Source organism: Hippichthys cyanospilos, chromosome 2 (assembly GCF_059441005.1).
Source record: "Hippichthys cyanospilos isolate Australia breed blue-spotted pipefish chromosome 2, RoL_Hcya_1.0, whole genome shotgun sequence".
NCBI lineage: Eukaryota > Metazoa > Chordata > Actinopteri > Syngnathiformes > Syngnathidae > Hippichthys > Hippichthys cyanospilos.
The window spans coordinates 11295867-11315450 of NC_142370.1; the positions used below are offsets into that span (position 1 = coordinate 11295867).

General features: G+C 38.5%; 3 protein-coding genes across 3 annotated transcripts; all 3 read left to right on the forward strand.

Annotated features, from left to right (window-relative positions):
• LOC148427273 (ladderlectin-like) lies at positions 1–4205 on the forward strand. The gene is made up of 6 exons (XM_088405312.1): positions 1–60; positions 143–170; positions 250–335; positions 429–563; positions 3603–3714; positions 3985–4205. The coding sequence occupies exons 1-6, from the start codon at positions 1–3 to the stop codon at positions 4065–4067; spliced, it is 504 nt and encodes a 167-aa protein (XP_088261438.1). The 3' UTR covers positions 4068–4205.
• A 3549-nt stretch (positions 4206–7754) lies between these two features.
• On the forward strand, positions 7755–9289 carry LOC148427274 (galactose-specific lectin nattectin-like). The gene is made up of 6 exons (XM_088405371.1): positions 7755–7820; positions 7916–7937; positions 8017–8102; positions 8436–8570; positions 8895–9006; positions 9207–9289. Exons 1-6 carry the CDS (start codon positions 7764–7766, stop codon positions 9287–9289), a joined length of 495 nt encoding a protein of 164 aa, XP_088261497.1. The 5' UTR covers positions 7755–7763.
• A 5315-nt stretch (positions 9290–14604) lies between these two features.
• On the forward strand, positions 14605–19248 carry LOC148427275 (galactose-specific lectin nattectin-like). The gene is made up of 6 exons (XM_088408135.1): positions 14605–14655; positions 14739–14763; positions 14838–14923; positions 16075–16209; positions 16843–16954; positions 19032–19248. Exons 1-6 carry the CDS (start codon positions 14638–14640, stop codon positions 19112–19114), a joined length of 459 nt encoding a protein of 152 aa, XP_088264261.1. The 5' UTR covers positions 14605–14637; the 3' UTR covers positions 19115–19248.
• The last annotated feature ends 336 nt before the right edge of the window (positions 19249–19584 follow it).

The window sequence follows — 19584 nt, forward strand, 5'->3', positions numbered from 1 at the left end:
ATGGCTCGTCTTCACCTGTTGATTGTCGTTTGTGGGCTCATTGCATTGACCAAAGCCTCGGTGAGTTCAAATATGACAGCAGGACTTTCAGGGTGGCTTCGTGTTTTACTCTCTAAATTGAACATCGTGCTCTTCTTTGTAGCGTAGCAAAATCTCAAAGGACAAAAAAAGTAAGTAGTTGTGATTTATTTGCAACTCAAGAAAAACTCGAATAAAAAAATCATTTGATGCCAAACAAATATGTTCCAGGCCCTCACTGTCCAAAAGGGTGGACTCAGTTGGACAAGTACTGTTACATCTTTGAAAATTATCCCAGGACCTTTCTTGATGCAGAGGTACGGATGACTCACACTGTGGGTGTGCCGAAGAGGCCGAATGCTACTTTTTCCATGCTTATCATTTGCGCATCTTTTTTTTTCTCCTGTCAGAAAGTCTGCAATGCTCTTGGCGGGAATCTGGTCTCCATCAACTGCTTGGTGGAACATGCACTCGTTGTTGAGCTGATCCGGGAAGGTGCTGGTTCTGTCGTTGACACCTGGATTGGACTCCAAGATGCAATTAGGGTAAACCTACCTTGGACAGTGACATAGACGTTAAACAATAAAAATGAAATGTATATATATATATATATATATATATATATATATATATATATATATATATATATATATATGCAATATATATATATATATATATATATATATATATATATATATATATATATATATATATATATATATATATATATATATATATATATGCAATATAGAAGTTTTTTAATTCCCTTATTAAAGGCTTAATTTTTTTCTAGGTTTTTCTAGTAAATTCAATTATCAGCAATATTTCTTGTTTCCCTTGTAGTTTATCCGACAGATGCGATTCAGATAAAATTTAATGAAACTATCTTCTATAGTTGTAGGGCAGGCAGTTATAAATGAGAACCGATATTGACCATTTCACAGAAATGTGAAGCATGATAACGCCATCCAGTGGACATGTTTGTTAAGTGCACTCTCGTCCCCTGTATTGAACATGATGGTGTACATATTTTTGCCTGGGGTTAAACCCTTTTTTGTGTTTTGTGCGTATATATATATATAATATATATATATATATATATATATATATATATATATATATATATATATATATATATATATATATATATATATATATATATATATATATATATATATATATATATATATATATATATATATATATAATGTATATGGGTGGGTGGGGTGTGGCCTGTGACAGTGTTTACTGACTTTATCATGGATATTATAAATAGCACATACTTTTGGCCACATAAAGAAAATACAATTTTGAAGACTATGATGGTTCCACAATTTTTGTTTTTCCTCAACATACTACATAAGAAATACTTCAATATTGTTCAGTGTCCAAGTGACTTCAAATATGCACTGCTGCATTTTGAGGCTTTGAAATGACCCTTGCAATCAATTTTTCACCTTCACGTTTCATTTTTCATAGCTGATATTTGATTGGCATTTCATCCCACTTAAATGAGCAGAAAGTAGAAATTCTTGCTAGTGGTAAATCTGCCATGTCTCAGATTGATTTGTAATTGATATCTGATATGTCAGCCATAGTAAATGTGACACGAATGTCGACACTGACGAGCGATCAAAACATGACTTGCATTACCTAAATGTCACGATACTTGTACTAAATTAATGATCACCAAACGCGTACAATACATAGTTCTTCTTTTGATGTCATGCTGGAGGATCACATCATTGCAGTGTTTTTCAACCATTGTGCCGCGGCACAGTAGTGTTACGCGGCTCTGCGAGTTGTGTGTTGCAGTGTGATCATGTAAAAATGCTCTTTGCCAATATTGACAGCACAGTACTTTGAGAAAAGCTCTTGCAGGGCCTGCAGTCGATTATGGTACTTTTTACACTTTCCACAGTTAAACCAATGCGTGTAAATAACATTTGACACATTGACCATTTAGTTTCTAATTAAATATGAGTTTTATGATATAGGAAGGGAAACCTGGCGTTTACTGAAACCACGCCTCCAGTTGTCTGACTGCCTCTCCCCCTTCAAAATATCATTCAATGCCAGCTGGCCACAAAACCACCATCTTGAGCACTTATACTCATGAGGGTCACGGAGTGCTCGAGCCTATCCCAGAGTACAGAATGAAGGAGCTGAAACAGGCTTTTGACTGACATTAAAATGCAAGACACCGTTAAGAGACGTCTCTCAACTAGGGCCGTTCCTCTAGTCAAATCGGTCCCGTGGGAAACCAATATTCATAACAACAGTTCCGCCTGCGGGTAAAGTATTTGGTACACACATTGATTGTCCTGCTGTGTGTTTTTCGTCACTATGGCATTTTCTACAGAAAAACGTAACAAATGAATGAAACGTTCCGTTCACCTGCCAACTTGATGCAAAATTTCTCCTCCTTAAGTCCGGAACCAAAACAAAACTAAAGGACATGGATATGCATTTACTCTTGAACGGGTAGCACGAGAACTTGCCCTCGTCATCAGGGCTCTTGCAAGGCATTTTTATCTGCTTGATCGGGGCCGGTTCTCGGACCTCAAAATAAGCAAAAAAATGAAAGAAAATAACACTTTGCAGGTGTTTAGGGTGAAAAATCGACTTTGAAACAATTTCCAAAATGCTGAACTCCCGTGATACGGCCCCTTTAAGGGGTGTTACACAGTGTTTCTTTGATTCCTGTTGATGAAACTTTGCTTAGAGTGACTTTATATTGTTAATACAGGCTACAGAGTTTCAAATGTTAACATTTTCGGCTGGTGGTGTGACTCAGGATTTTTCTAATCTAAAAGTATAATTTGTCTCAAAAATATTGAAAAACACTGCATTATGGTATCATCAACTTTTATTGGTTGCTATGTCCATTTCCATAAATCACATGCGAACGGCGTTACAAGCAAGGAACTCTTGTTCGGTTATTTTGTACGAGGATGCGAAGACGCGCTACTTAGCAGATCAGCTCAAAACGCACATTAACAACTAAAAACTATCTACAAACGATGTGATTTTCTAAACTTTGACTACAGATTGAACATTTGTGCTGCTGGAAAATGAAAATAGAGACCTTAAGGAGGGTATTTTTGGACACATCTCAAAAGTGCTGTGTAGAAAGAGTGAGTAGCACATCTGCCTCACAGTTCAGAGGTCCCGGGTTCAATCCCGGCTTGCACTGGCCTTTCTGTGTGGAGTTTGCCCACGTGGGTTATCCCCGGGCACTCTTGCTTCCTCCCGCATTCCATGTAGTGGGGACTCTAAATTGTCCTGAGGTGTGATTGGGTGCATGAATGGTTGTCCGTCCCTGTGTGTCCTGCAATTGGACGGTTCGGGGTGTCCCCGCCTACTGCCTATAGACAAATGGGATCGGCGCCAGCGACCCTAGTGAGGCTAAGCGGCTATAGAAAATGGATGGATGGATGGATGGATGGATGGATATATTAAAAACATGCATACACATAAGTGGGTCGCAAGTACACATGTGCGACAGAAATCACGGATGTGTAATGCTTTGTAGACTCATGCTTAGGCGTGATTTCTTGCTATATTGTGACTTTATCTTACAGGAAAATGACTTTGTGTGGACCGATGGCGAAATATTTAATTTCAGCAACTTTGGCCCTGGCCGGCCTGACAACCAAGGTGGAGTCGAAGACTGTGTAGAGATTGAGGCAGATGGTTTGTATGCTTAAGATTTTCTCAGATGCATATTTTGTATGAAATTTATGGACAGAGAAATTGTATTTTGAAAAGTATTTGTGGTATCTGTATCTGTTACTACTCTAGAATTGAATACTCATCCTTGTATAGGCCTGAAAAAAGTTATCAAACATCTCTCATAAATAGCAGAAGAATGTGCATAAAAGTATAGCGATTTCAATTAAATACAGGTGTATGTGTTGTCTGTGAGAGTGGTACACTCAACCTTTGTTTGTATGTTTATTGCAGACGAGTTGTGGGACGATGACGAGTGCTCGGATGAAAACCCATTTGTTTGCATCAGACCCGTGGACAAAAAAGATTGCCATTAATCAACAAGCCTTCCCTTCATTTCTTGGAGCGAATATTCACGGCATTCTCAATATTAATTTCCAGGTTACTCATTCGCTAACGATGTAATGATTAAGGTCACCTCCCTTCAATAAACTACTGCATCTTTCAAAGCATTACAGCACGTTCGAATGTTATTTTTTGCACCGATTTTAACGATTGCTTAATTTGAGAATGGTGGTCGAATGAGAGAAACCTATTGCCTTTGTCGTTGTTTGATTTCATGTTCACAATTTCTCCCGCGATATAATGTATATGAGGAACGCCCAGTTCATTTTCCAAACGAGCTGATAAATTCAAACGACAGCATCATCTTTGTTCGATCAGTAAGATTGTATCATCGAAAAGAGCAAGCTAATTTCAACACGAGATTGCTCAATAACCATGCTTGAATCATTTCCTTTCTAATGACAATACAAATTAAAATAAGAATAAAATAGTTCATCCCAAATATATGTATTCATGAATATCAGTGCCATCAAATGATTCAACTATTGTAACTAATCAAAAAATATTTTGTACCAAGTTAGTACCAGATATTTGAGTCAAATCTTGGAGTGGGTGTAAAATCAACAAATGAAAAATAACATTTTGTTTCAATAGCTTTCTTTGATCATTTCTTGCTGCATGCATGTTTCCTCCTGAGTAGCCTGCTAGTTTCTGCTGTTGATACAGCGTGATGGTGTCACCACCATGCTTTTCTATTGGGATGATATTGGCCCGGTGATGAATGATGCCTGCTTTCCTTCAAACGCGATGCCTGGCATTCACACCGAAAAGATCAATCTTTGTCTCATCAGACCACAAAACTTTATTCCACATGGTCTGAGATTGAGAGTCGTTCAGGTGCCTTTTATCAAATTCCAGATGGGCTGCCATGTTCCTTTAACTAAGGAGTGGCTTTTCTTCTGGTTCTACTTTACTCTACTATTCTATACACTACTACTACTACTCTACTATACACTCTACTAAAAGGACCTGATTCCAAATTTAATTACAGTAAGTTGTTGTATCCATCATTTCTTACTCAAGTTGTTTTTGGTTCACTGACTGAACTTTCACTTTATGTGAAAGGTCGTTAATGTTTTTACTGGTGCAACTGTCAGTTTTGGTCATGCAATGATTGTAAAAAAAATGGCAAAAATGCTTCAATTTGTAAATATTTTATAGCTATTTTGGTTTGCTACTCTATAACAGTATATCAGTTTACAAGCAGTAAACAAACAAGTAAAGCAAACAGAAGTCTTATTGTCCCATCTTGTCTATAAATATATAAGTAATATATACATATAAATAAATATATAAGTATAGTATAAACTATATAACAATATACTATATAGTATAAGTATAAGTATATATATATATATATATATATATATATATATATATATATATATATATATACATATATATATTTATATATATATTATATTTCCCACACTATAAGGCGCACCGGATTGTAAAACGCACCCTCAATTAATGGCATATTTTAAAGCTTTTCCATATATAAGGCGCACCCTCAATTAATGACACATTTTAAAACTTTTTCAATCACAACATAGTAATACTCAAAGTAATAACAATAATAACTCAAATAATAACTTTAAACTCTCAATAGCATAATAACTCAATGTCAATATGACCAACCTTGTTCAACTGTAAACACACAAAAGAAACAAGTAAAGCTTACTTTATCACTTCATTCCCCATCTACAAATCCCAATCTCAATATGTCATGATCTGTCTGTGTTTTGTTGTGGGTTTTGAGTTGTTTAGTTTTAGTTATAGGTTCACTGTGTTTTCCCCCGCGTGTCATTACTTTAATCAACCTCACCTGTCGCCCGTGTGTGTCCTCCTGTCAGCTACCCCGCCCCTTGTTCCCAGGTGTCTCGCGTTTTCATTAGTTCTGTTAGTACTTAAGCCCCAGTGTTTTGCCTCATTCCTTGTCGGGTCTTTGTGTGTCTTCCCCTCGCCGTCGTGCCTCACGTTGCCCTCCTTCCTGTTCTGCCTCCTGTTCCTTGTCGCCCCCAGCCAGCTTCAGTTTAACGTTTTTGGTTTGTACCTTGTATTTTTCGATTCTTTCACCCTGCCTTTGTTAATAAATCACCTTCACTCGAGCCTTTCCCCAGTTAGTCCTGCATTTTTATTGGTTCCGCCTTTCCCACATCCTGCGCCTCTTCGAACCGCCATGCCCCGACGTGACACAATATCGATACTCATATAAGGCGTTGTTTTGTTTTTTTTGCTTTGGGTTTTTTTTTGTATTTTCAAGCGGGTTTGTTAGTTCTTGGTCTTGTTCCTATTTGGTTTCCCTCACGCCTGTCCTCGTTAAATTAATTTGTTTCCACCTATCTGTCTACCTGCCCTCCTTGTGTCATTCAATCAGCACCCGCACCACTGCACTCCACAATGCTAGTCGTGACATTAAGTGTAGAGTTGGAATAACAATGATGAATTCTCATTCTCAGAGATATGAGCCTGACTGTGGGAACGCATTTGTTGAGGTTGCTCAGTTTGAGGTTATGGAAATTAACGCCATAGTTCTCTTGAGCTAGCTTGTTATGACAGTGACGTCATCATTATATGATGACTGCAGATGAAGGAAGTTGGAGGAGGTGGGGATGAGATGACAGTAAGATGAAAACCAGTTTGAGTTATGGGTGTCAATGAGGTCGTTTTTCATATGGGCATAGTTACTGTGAACAATACCACAAACCTCAATATATTCTTATGATAAATCATACAGCAGTGGCAGTGTGGCAGCCATTTTTGTTTGATCGGTTAATTCTCTGGGCGTGAAATTGGAAATGAGCCAATTGTTTTTGCACGCACTTCCAGAAATACTGAGCTCCCCAGCTCAAGTGAGCTCAAGTGAGTGCATTGTCATCAGGTGTTACATTCCACATTTTCATCATTTGAAGAGTCGCTGATGGCATAATGGTACGTTTAGCTGACTTCCGTGTGGGCAATGTGGATCCAGTTTCTAATCACTGCTGCAAACAAGCTAGGCAGCGTCATGAATTGCAGGAGCAATGCAAACTCTGTGTAAAAGTTTTCGTCTCCCTTCATGCGCAACCCACGTTTTCCTATTTGTTTACTGAGGCGGCTTGGACTGGCTGTCGGAGCTGCGTATTATTATTTATTTTTTTTTTATGAAGGAGATCCTTTATGTTGTCACTTCACAGCAACGGAGAAATTTACCTATGACTTCCTTGGACCGATTAAACTTGGTACGAACCATGCAAACCGATGAACTTATGAAATCTTGAGTGTCTGTGCACTCACTGCCAGTGTGCTGTTAATGCGGGAGCGGCAACGAGGTGGGCATTGGGGAACATTTTGTACTGACACTCATGTGATTAAACCACAAAAATGTGCACCCCCGCATATATCATAAGTGGTGAACAAACTTACTGAACTTAGGAGCTAAACTCGTCTGACATGTCACGTGACAATGCACAACATTCCAAGACTGTTCAACCAACCTATAAAACCTTTGCCGGTCGTCGTTCTCAGCATCGAAGCATCACGAGAGCAAAGGTAAGACTATTCAATTTCACATCCTGATTTTCATCACCAGTCACAGATGTTTGTATTCTCACGCATGGTTAAGCATGCTGATTTTTAACCCCACAAATGCAAAGCAGTAGTAAATTGTCTTTCTCATCACGGAATAGATGGCCCATCTTCACCTGGCGATTGTACTCTGTGGGATCGTCATGGTGACCCAAGCTGTAAGTCAAAATCTGACTACACCCCTCTTCTTGATAGTTTTGTGTTTTGCTCTCTAAATTGGACATTGTGCTCTTCTTCTTCATCATCTTCACAGAGGTCCAGCCACAAAAATGACGGTAGGTACAGGTGCTAAAAACCGTACTCGTATTCTCCATGATGACAGAACCGTTTGATGCCAAACAGTTATTGTTGCAGATGGTAACTGTCCAAAAGGCTGGACTCAATTGGACAAGTACTGCTACGTCTTTCAACATGATCCGAGGGCCTTTGCTGATGCCGAGGTGTGGAAGACCTTTTCAAAGTTGTTCTGAATGGAGTTTATTGCTTGTAGAACGCTTGGCAACGTCTCCGCTCATCATATCCTGAAACGCTCTGTCCATTTTGTCTCAGCAAGACTGCAAAGTGAATTGAATGCCCCGCAAACACATGAGACATCATTGCAAAGGCCAGGATGTCCTCTACTGAGCACATTAGGACTTAGCTAGCTCAAGTTTGTCAAACGTTATGGACCAAAAACAAATGTCCCATAGAGTGGACACAAATGTACGGGCTGGGTCTATGTACCATATAATGAACCTGAATGCAAGTGTTTGTTTTTTTTCCCCCAATATCAGAGCGTCTGCAACATCCTTGGCGGCAACCTGGTCTCCATCAACAGTCGCAAGGAACATGCAATTGTTGTTGAGCTGATCCGTGAGGGAGCCGGTTCTGTCGTAGACACCTGGATTGGACTCCACGATGCAATAGAGGTGAGGCACTGACGAGTACAAAGGTTCTGATGGACTTCAGTCACTTATGTTCACCGGAAGTGTCACTTAAGAAAATTGATGAAGGAAGTGCAGGGTTGTGATTTCATAATAGCAATTTTAGGATGTCATGGAGGAGACCCCGCTGCCCTGGAACACGTCCTTTAGCTCCACATAGAGGTTGACATATGATAAATATTGAAACGAATGTCAGTTTATTCTGTTGATTCCCTCAGTTTTTAGCGAGCGTTTGTATCATGCTCCACGCTTACTGGCTCAGTCTGTAAGATGGATTTTTTTTTGCTAAATTGTAACGTTATCTTACAGGAAGATGACTTTGTGTGGACCGATGGTGAAATAGTTAATTTCAGAAACTTTGGTGCTGGCCAGCCTGACAACCAAGGTGGAGTCGAAGACTGTGTAGAGATTGAGGCGGATGGTTTGTATTCTTAAGAATATTTCAAAAGAAGAATAAGCACGCAAGGGGATGTTTCGTAAAATGTCTTGTCATTTTGTCTCAGCATATACTTCAAATATTGTTACATTAAATTACACTAAATTACAGTACAAGAAAAAGGTTTCCTGTACACGTAACCCTTGTTTGTTTGTATGTGCGTGTGTGTTTTTTTTTTCTTGCAGACGAGTTGTGGGATGATGACGAATGCTCGGACTTAAACCCGTTTGTTTGCATCAGAGCTGCGAAGATAAAAGATTGCCATTAATCAGCCATCTTTCCCCTCATATCCTCAATGATGTATTTCTCATTCGTGCTAACTTTGACATCATATCTTTGGTATCCTCTAGTACTTTTTATAGGGTCCTTCACTTGCTCTTGATTGCCATCTGTTAAACTTATTCTGGTGCGGAGCCTATTTTTTCAATAAATTGAAATTTTCTGAGCATGACAATATGTTTGAGTGTTATTCCTTGCTCCTCTACCAATTTCAAGATCAATTGTTTAGGATAGTCAAACAAATAGCCAATAATTGTGAACTAAAACACAATTTTAGCAAACTGTAAAATGTTGCTCTTTGTTGATGGTAAACCTCTTTAAACACTTATTGTTAGGATAACTTTACATACTTATATCTTTACTGGTTATTAATCATTATCATATTCATCCTTTAAGTTACTAGCTCCTGTTTTGATAGACTGACATTATCCGTGCGATAGGGTGTATACATTGCGCACATCTTCATTCCGGTGCCAGTGCAGATCTATAGTCGACTGCGTTTGGGTGTGTCATGTTGCGCCAGTCGCGCATAAGGTTGGCGTCGTCCTAAATTCTGGATTATCTAGAGATCTGTAAATTAATTTTCAAAAGAATAATTCTATAAGTATGTCAAACCTTAGAAGGTTGTACGTATTATTGAGAATCCCTGATCTTTATGATCAGGTATATTATAAAGAGAACAAATGAATGTCATGACAGTTGGGAACCCCTTGAGCCTAAACTGTCATGCACTAAAAGATGTGGAAAAATATCATAGCATGAATCTTCAGAACGGCAGCTCGGTGAGGTACGTGATATGCAGAGGTGGGCATTTTATATTTTTTTTCAGTGTTCAGACATTGGTGCCCCTCCCCCCTTTCTGCCATATATTTATGCAGAAATTTGTAATGGGCACTTTGTATATATATATATATATATATATATATATATATATATATATATATATATATATATATATATATATATATATATATATATATATATATATATATATATATAATATACTGCATATCTGTATATATATATATATATATATATATATATATATATATATGCGATTGAATTTTATTCTCTACGGCGTGGACTCTATGAATAGCAAAAGCTAAACTTCACCTCAATCATCCAAATTAAGGAGACGAGATTGAAACGAAAAACTCCAATTGTGTAGTGTGTGTTCCCTCAGCACTAAACAGCAATAAGCAACCCGTCCACAAGGAGTCATACACATCAAAGAGCATGTATGTTCAATGAGTGTTCAATTGGAAGTGTCAACATGCTTCAAATAGTTTGTAACCTCTGCAGTCCATCCGTCTAACTATCCATTTTCTTAACTGCTTGAGAAAACATTTTAAGAGATGTTGTCAGCAAAATTCATGTTTGAGCACATCATCTGATTGTGGTTGCAAGAATATGTTGCGTGAACGTGCGCCATTGTGTTCACGATGTCAAACTCAGTGTGCTCATCCCTCGGCCCTGGTTCCTAGTGGAAATGAGGGATAACGCCAGGATTGGCCAGGATTCAGCTGGTTTTGTGCTACAATGGCTTACAATGGCCTAATTCTTCCAATTCCGGCAAATTACCAAAAGAAAAAAAAAACACCACACCCAAGGGACCATTTTGACAACACTCTGAGCCACACTTGCGCTTGGCACCAAATTAGGACCCACGGTGTGTATCGCCTAAAGTGATGTGGTGTTCATGAACGAACCGAGTCTTCTTCACCGTGAACAGTGAGAATGGAGTCTGTGTCTTTCAGTCATGGTTTCATCAACTGAACTGCATACGCCACACAATCTTGCTCAGCCCATTCATTGGAAAGATCTGAAGTAAAAAGCTATGTTTAGAATTACTCTTATTTTGTTTTTTAAATATGATATGAATTGATAAATCAGTAGTAAATATTTGAGCTAAGCATCTGAGAAGCAAATGGGTGACAGCATTCAAGTAGTCAATGGGCACAGATATATACAGTGGACCCCCGGTCTACGACGTCCCTGCTTTATGGTTTTTTCAACTTATGATGTGGACCACGACATTTTTTTTTGGACCTGGCAACGATGACCAACAGCCCAGGAAAAACATGTAAAATGGCCACCGCTGACTTTTGCTGAACGTGAGTAAACTTAAATTCATCCATGTTGCCCATCTATGACTAAGCTATCAAACCAGTTTGCAACTCCCTTTATATTAATATGACAAAGACATTGTTATACTGTTTAGATGGCCTTCAATGACTGAAAGTAAGAAATAGAATTACAAATGACATCATAGCAAGGGCCCTCTGGAATTTGGGGAAAATATATTTATTCTATTTCTGGGTGGCGCGTAGTTAAAACATCTCCCCATACCTTAAAAGTTGTCGGTGTGTTTACAGAGCGGTGACAAAACTGATATAAGCTATCGTGTGCCTAGAGAAAGCAAAGGCCAGATTCGGTTTTTTATTCTTTCCATCAGTGTACAGTTGTTGTAAAGTTTGGTTACTCAATGGCTAATGGCTTGTGTTAATTGATACCATTTTTTTACAATTACAAATTACAAAATTGATACAAATATTGATACTCATATTTTGCTATTAAGATTTTTGTTTTTAATTAGTGTGAATGGATTGACTGCATCACTGTTACAAATAATGTGATTAAGCAATCAGGACATAAAAACATAACCGACAGGTGTCAAATTGCGGTTCTCAAGGGCTATTATCTTGCATGTTTTAGATACTTCCCTCCTCCAATATACTTGATCTTAATGATCTGCTTAACAAGATCTGTAGGTGCCTGATGATAACAGTGACCATTTGAATTTGGTATACTGGAGGAAGGAAACATCTAAAACATGTAGGATAATGGCCCTCGAGAATTGAAAATTGATACCTAAGAGTTAACTGCTTTTGTGCTCTGTTGGCGACAGCGCGGCTGCTAACTAGCGCTGGCGCCTTGGATATTGTCTGAAAACGCTGCTCAACACAACTACAGTGAGCTAGAATTGTCTGTGAGCTGGAATTGAATTGAATTGACAAATATTGATCGTGGAATTCATAGGAGTGACGCTCTGGCTTGTGCTGCGAGATGAGTTGCCAAGCAACATTTAAAAAAACGGCCAGCTTTAGAGCAGATTTCCCTGATTATATTACTTTGATTACATATATGAAATACAGAATGTAAATATACAGGCTCCTTCACAAGCCTGTTGAATGGGCCTCACACGTCCCTGGGAACGATCAGTACACACACGACTGAATTTCCCTCACGGGATGTCTTCGCAATTCACATCTCAGGAAAACGTCACAACCCGGAACTTGTAGGAATTTTCAGCACTCGTGCCGTCAGTTTCATTAGGTGGGCGTGTCCAAAACCGAGACGGGATAATCGCTTCACTTTGAAAGTGCGCAAGAAAGAGGCGGAAAAAATTGACTTTCGTGCGAACGGGAGAATGTGCCTCTTTGACCGAACATCTAAGAAGTGTTGCTCAGCATACAATCGTACTGTTTGTTAACTACTGCTGTCATGGAGGGGTCTGCAACCTGTGGCGCCAGAATGGCTCTTTCACCCTTCTGCTGTGGCTCTAAGTGACTTTAGAAAATACTGAGCACATCATCTCAATTGAAATTACAGTAGTTTGTCGGTTTTCAAAACGGACCTGTAAATATAGTGACCGTGATGCTCATGCAATGTTAAAACGTTTTCAGATTGTTCCATGCCAGTGCCAGTCAAAGGTTTGGAAACGCCTCCAAATTCAGTTATTTTTTTCCCCTACATTTCAGATCAATACTGAATAAATGATAACATTTTTTTTTGATATAACAATAGATTAAAGAAGAGTAATTAATCACGCCTTAAAAAGTTAAATGAAAACTTCAATAAATAAATAGCTCCCTGTAGTTATGCATGGTCGAACAAAAAAACAAATACACTAACCAACCAACAAATAAATAAAATGCTAAAATTCTTCCGGTCTTTTGTTTCAATTTCAAACATCAACAAAAGGAGTGGTCCTACTGTTAGCAGAATCTTTTGTAAAGTTGATTGGAAATTTAGACTAATAGGTCGCTGGTTATCACAGTTTTAAACTGGTTCATTGTCAGCCACAGATTTAAAAAAAATAAAATAAAAAGGCTAATACCAATACTTGTCAAAATGTTGAATATCAGCACTGATAATCGGCCCGACCCACATTAAACTATTAAACGTTATTAAATGTTAAAACGACTATTTTTTTTATTTATGGTATTATAAGTTAATAAGTATTTTTTAGAGCATGGAACAAATGAATGCTGAATTGGACACAAACGCATCATAGAACACTGTCATCACGCAGCTATTGTGCTCGATTTAGTCACAATGAGTAATCGACAAAAGCCATCTAGAAAGTATATCATGGCCTTTGTGTGTGTGTCTGTCTGTCTGTCTGTCTGTCTGTCTGTCTGTCTGTCTATCTGTCTATCTGTCTGTCTGTCTGTCTGTCTGTCTATCTATCTGTCTGTCTGTCTGTCTGTCTGTCTGTCTGTCTGCCTGTCTGTCTGCCTGTCTGTCTGTCTGTCTGTCTGTCTTTCTGTCTATCTATCTATCTATCTATCTGTCTGCCTGTCTGTCTGTCTGTCTGTCTGTCTGTCTGTCTTTCTGTCTATCTATCTATCTATCTATCTATCTATCTATCTATCTATCTATCTATCTATCTATCTATCTATCTCCATCTAGCTAGCTAGCTATCTATCTATCTAGCTTTCTATTCATCTCTCCACCAATCTATCTTTCTATCTATCTAAACTGAATATCAACTTCAAAATCAGGTCATTAGCCTTCTTGACTACATAATCAATATTGGCTGCGAAATAAACATATCAGTCCATCATTAACATACAACCATAACACTAACCATGAACCTTCACCTGTGCTGTCAAACTGTACTTGAAGAGTTAATTACATACTTACGTCAAAGAAAGCATTCACCGCCAGTACCTCATTTTTTTCCATGACAAGTTCGTCAAAGATAGGTGTTTTTTGTTTGTTTTTAATTGCTTGTTTGAGTGTGAAATTGATGACCGTACTTAACCTGCCTGACACGTCATGCGACAAGTGGTACTACATTCCAAGATAGTTAACCCGAAGTATAAAATGTTTGCTGGTGGCCATCCTTCGCATCAAGCACCAAGACTCGAAATGTAAGCTGCCACATTTTTACATTCTGCGTTTTTTCTTTTCGCATTTTATTTATTCTTATGCATGGTCAGCTCTGAACATGCGTTTTAACCGCGCGCCCTCGTAAACCAAAATAATAAGATTCATTTTGTCATCTCATAGATGGCCCATCTTCACTTGTTGGTCGTCCTTTGTGGGATCATGGCACCGATCTTAGCCGTAAGTCAAAATTGGTCTGACTCTTCTTGATCGTTTCTTTTGCCCTCCAAACACTGTGCTCTTCTTTTATGTCAATTTCACAGAGATCCTGCCCATCAGAACATAAAGGTAGCTATATTTCAATCCTGATTTTATTTTGACCTTACAACAGAATCATTTGATGCCAAAAATGTATGTCGCAGATGGCCCATGTCCGAAAGGCTGGACTCAATTAGACAAGTACTGTTACGTCTTCCAATCTGATCCCAGGACCTTTATAGACGCAGAGGTACAAAAGACTTTCATGCAATGTTTGTGTGGAAATTTGACAAGTTGATGTCTGCATTTGTATTATTTCAAACCTGGTGACATTGTTTAAATCTTGGTGGTTGGTGTTGGAAAATGGGTTTTCATCCGTCGTTGTACCCCTTCTTCAACGGCAGAGGTGGGAAATCCGGTTTTGCAAAATAATGATGATTGACGAGAAACCAAAAAAAACATACAAGCAATCCAAGCATTGGTGGAAAGTGGGTTTTCATCAAGTATTGTATTCATCTCTCACGGGCAAAAAAAAAATGTTTAAATGTCCGCCTCCAACGTCGGACCGACAAACTGAGGATTACCGTTTAGTGGGGCTTGGATAAAAAAATGTCCAACTGACGATGACGGAATGCGACCCAGGGCGCAAGCAAACGATGACTGACGGACTAGCCAAAATTGGCAAAATGGCCACCTCTAATAATAACACCATTTGAACAAACGACTAAAGGCAACCGTTTGTTTTGTATGAATTCAACTCAGCTCAAGATGACTATATTGCTTGTATTTGCCCCTAACAAGCTATACGCAGACTTGCGCTACTGGCTCTTGAATATTCAGTATGAAGACAGACTCGGATAAGTTCATTGATCCATCCAGTTTACCGGTAATTGGTCTGTGATGTCTTAGTTTCATTGCGGAGATTTAACAAGACTGTGAGGAGAAACAGAACAAAGGCTTGAATCTTGTCATAAAACAACTGTGAATACATTTTAAACCGATCTCATTAAAAGCTGCCCAAAGAATGGGAAAAAAGTAGCGTGCGGTCTTGTGCGGAAAATACGGTAAATGTATTTACGTTGTTTAAATGTTTAATTTTGTTTACGATACCAGTGCAGGATGGGCTTCTCGTTATCGGTTTAAGAGTAATAAATACTTGAAGTTTGCATAGACCGTCCGGGCCTTCCTACATGTTATTTCTTAAAATAAAATTGATTGATACATAGCAAATTTCAAAAGTAGTGAAAAAAGTTTCTTTGACTGGTAACATTACTTTTATTATAAAGCAATTCAACTCTAAAAGTAACTATAATTCATTGTTCATTCTTTTAACGGTAACATTCCTGCTGATCATTCGGTTCCCCGCCCTAATCTTGTCTTCTGTTTTTTCCACCCCATCAGAGTGTCTGCAACATTCTTGGTGGGAATCTGGTCTCCATCAACAGCCTCAAGGAACACGCAATTGTTGTTGAGGTGATTCGAGAGGAGGCCGGTTCTGTCGTAGATACCTGGATTGGACTCCATGACGCACTTGAGGTGAGACACTGACGAGCACAGAAGTTCTGATGGAGTTCAGTCGCTTACGTTCACTGGAAGTGTCACTGTAAATTCATCGTAGCAATTTTAGGACGAGAACTATAACCTTCAGTCTTGGATTTTATCCAGGGGTTTTTAATTTTGGTCCCGGTGGGCAGCTGTCCTGGACATTTTGTATGTCTCCCTTCTGTAACCCACTTGATTCAAATAATAAGACAATTAACAAGGTCTGCAGAAGCTGCTGATCATTTGAATCAGGTGCTTTACTGCAGAGAGAGCTAAACACCATCCAGGACAGCGGCCCACCAAGACCATTACCGAAAACCCCTGACCCGTGTTAAATATTAACTCATTCACTCTCAATAAGGCAATAGACGTCAAATATCTATTTTTTCTGGGGAGGCAGTGAATGGTAGCTCACTCTCTGCTATTGTCAGTTTTATGAGAACAGAAATCTACTTGAATTGAATTGGCAGTGAATCAGTTAACAACAAAACCTGAACTCACGTCAATATACAATATTTAGATGTCATACCACCCTCAATTATGAAACTACATTTGTCTGTGGTACACCATGCTGTGAGCTCAATCTTTAGGTATGCATCACTTTTAAAACGTGACTTTATTATCCAGGAGGGAGATTTCGTATGGACCGACGGCGAAGTAGTTAATTTCAGAAACTTTGGTCTTAATCAGCCGGACAACTTTGGTGGGGACGAAAACTGTGTCGTGATTGAAGGAACTGGTTAGTATGCTTCAAAGGTTTTCAAAAAAAAGCTTAGTCTTATTCTATTCTTATACAGTGTGTATATGTATACATTTCTTTTGTTTTCTCATTTTTGTGACAAAATCTTCGTGACAAAGTTTCTTCATGAGTTGTATGTGACAAACATGTAAAAGAATCAATCAATCAAAACAAACAATTGAAGAAACGCAAAATCTAACAGGTATTTTGTTGATAGAAAACTAAACTTTGTTCAAAACTACTCATACCGTAGTACAATGTCTTAATTAATAATCAACTACCATAGTTTTTTGTTTTTTAAACCTATCCGCAGACCATTCCTCTATGTGTCAACCAGCATTCTGGATTGCTCCTGTAGAATATTGGGCCCTTGCTCACAGGCAAAGGCCTCAAGATGGGCCAAGTTGGTGGGTTTCTCAGCCACCTTTCTCATTTTCAAGTTTCACCTTTTCACTTTTGATCGGATTCAGGTCAGGACTCTGACTTGACCATTTTAATAGATTCACATCGTTGTCCTTGTCCATTTCTTCCCTACCTTGGCTGTTTGTTTCACATAATTGTCCGTCTGGACCATCCAGTTGTGGCTGAGCTGGACTTTCTCAGCAGACTGCTTCAGGTTTTTGTGAAGGATTCCGATGTAATCTTCCTTCCTTTATGATTTCTTCAACCTTGACAAGGTTCCCTGTACCACTGGAGGACAAGCGTTCCCGTAAAATGATGTTGTCACTACCATGCCTGTTGGAAGGATGGTGTTCTTTGGCTCCTTTTTTTTCTCCAGACTTACTAAGCATTCATAGGCCCAAATAACTCGAACTTTGCCTCACCAGACCACAGGAGGGTTGACCAAAATCTAGAGTCATGCAGAGGTGACCTCTGGCAAAAGCCAGGCATCGCCGTGCTTTTTGTTTTCCTAGGCCACTCAATTGTAGACCTTGAGACAGTCGTCCCTGCCTGCTCAAGTGTTTCTATTGGGGCCTGAGTTGGGGTCTGAGGGTAGATGTTAACCTCACAGCATACTTTCCTGGCAGGTTTGAGGGACACCTTACAATTCTTGCCACGCCCAGCGAGTTTTTTAACAGTGTTGAACCACATGTGGTTGTTTATGATACTCTGAACGGTTGCCACAGGGATACCAAAGTGCTTGGAAATGGTCTAGTAACCCTTTCCCTTGCTGTGGGCACACCCTCGATTCAGACCCAGTTCCTCCTGCAGGTCTTTCTTCTTGACCATGATGTCCAGAAGCCCAGTATGACTGGGAGGCTTTTTCTGCATTCATACTCTTGTAAAAAAAAAAAAAAAAAAAGTTTATTTTTTTCAACATTTGTTTTAAAACATGCATCTATTCACCTGGTGACAGCTTGAAATAGCATTTAGCATCAAAATGTACACATTTGGGACATTTTTGTTAAGATATTGACAGGGGTATGAATCATTTTGAACACAGCACTTTATGGAAATATATCAATGACATCTCTAAAATCTCTTGAACAATGTATTGTTTTAAATCCTTTGTTTTATTGATCACATATGACTCACAAAGAAACTAAGAAAAAAAGTCCGTTTGTTGCAGACACACACAAAAAAATAAAAGTCACAAGTGTATGAATAATTTTGAGGACAAGATTAGATAGATAGATAGATAGATAGATAGATAGCTAGATAGATAGCTAGCTAGATAGCTAGATAGATAGCTAGCTAGATAAATAGATAGATAGATAGATAGATAGATAGATAGATAGATAGATAGATAGATAGATAGATAGATAGATAGATGGATGGATGGATGGATGGATGGATGGATGGATGGATGGATGGATGGATGGATGGATGGATGGATGGATGGATGGATGGATGGATGGATAGATAGATAGATAGATAGATAGATAGATAGATAGATAGATAGATAGATAGATAGATAGATAGATAGATAGATAGATAGATAGATAGATAGATAGATAGATAGATAGATAGATAGATAGATAGATAGATAGATAGATAGATAGATAGATAGACAAGTATTTATGTTTTCTCTCTAAAAGAAGCTCACTTAACCCTCAATTTGCATGTTCTGTTGCAGATGAATTGTGGGACGATCACGGGTGTGCCACTGAACACGCATTTGTTTGCATCAGACCTGTGGCCAAAAAGACTTGCCATTAACCATCCATTATTCCATCACTTCTATAATAATATTTTCTGAATCTTGCTAATTTGGATGTAGTCTCTGTAGCATTAATGTCATCACTTAATGCTATCCCCATCTCAATAAATTGATGTTTTATTTCTGAGCATGACGATATGTTTGAGTGTGATTCTTTTCCCTCACTGGCCCACACCATTAATGAGGAAATGAATGGTTAGCTTAATGGAAAAGCTGTTTTGGGGTTGAGGCCAAAGAACCATTTTCACCCCATTTCCTTTGTTGGGAACATTTTTTCAAGTGTTCATTTCTTAGATCATGTCTTTAATTGTGTTGTGAAATGTTGTACCCATTATGTCACACGGCACGTCAAACATGTTTAGTGTGTTTTAGTTTGTTCATCCCTTGTTAGATGACATAAAACATTTGCTCAATCAATTAGCTAAAATAATTACCATCCACTTATTTTTCTGATATCTCTTATCCTGTC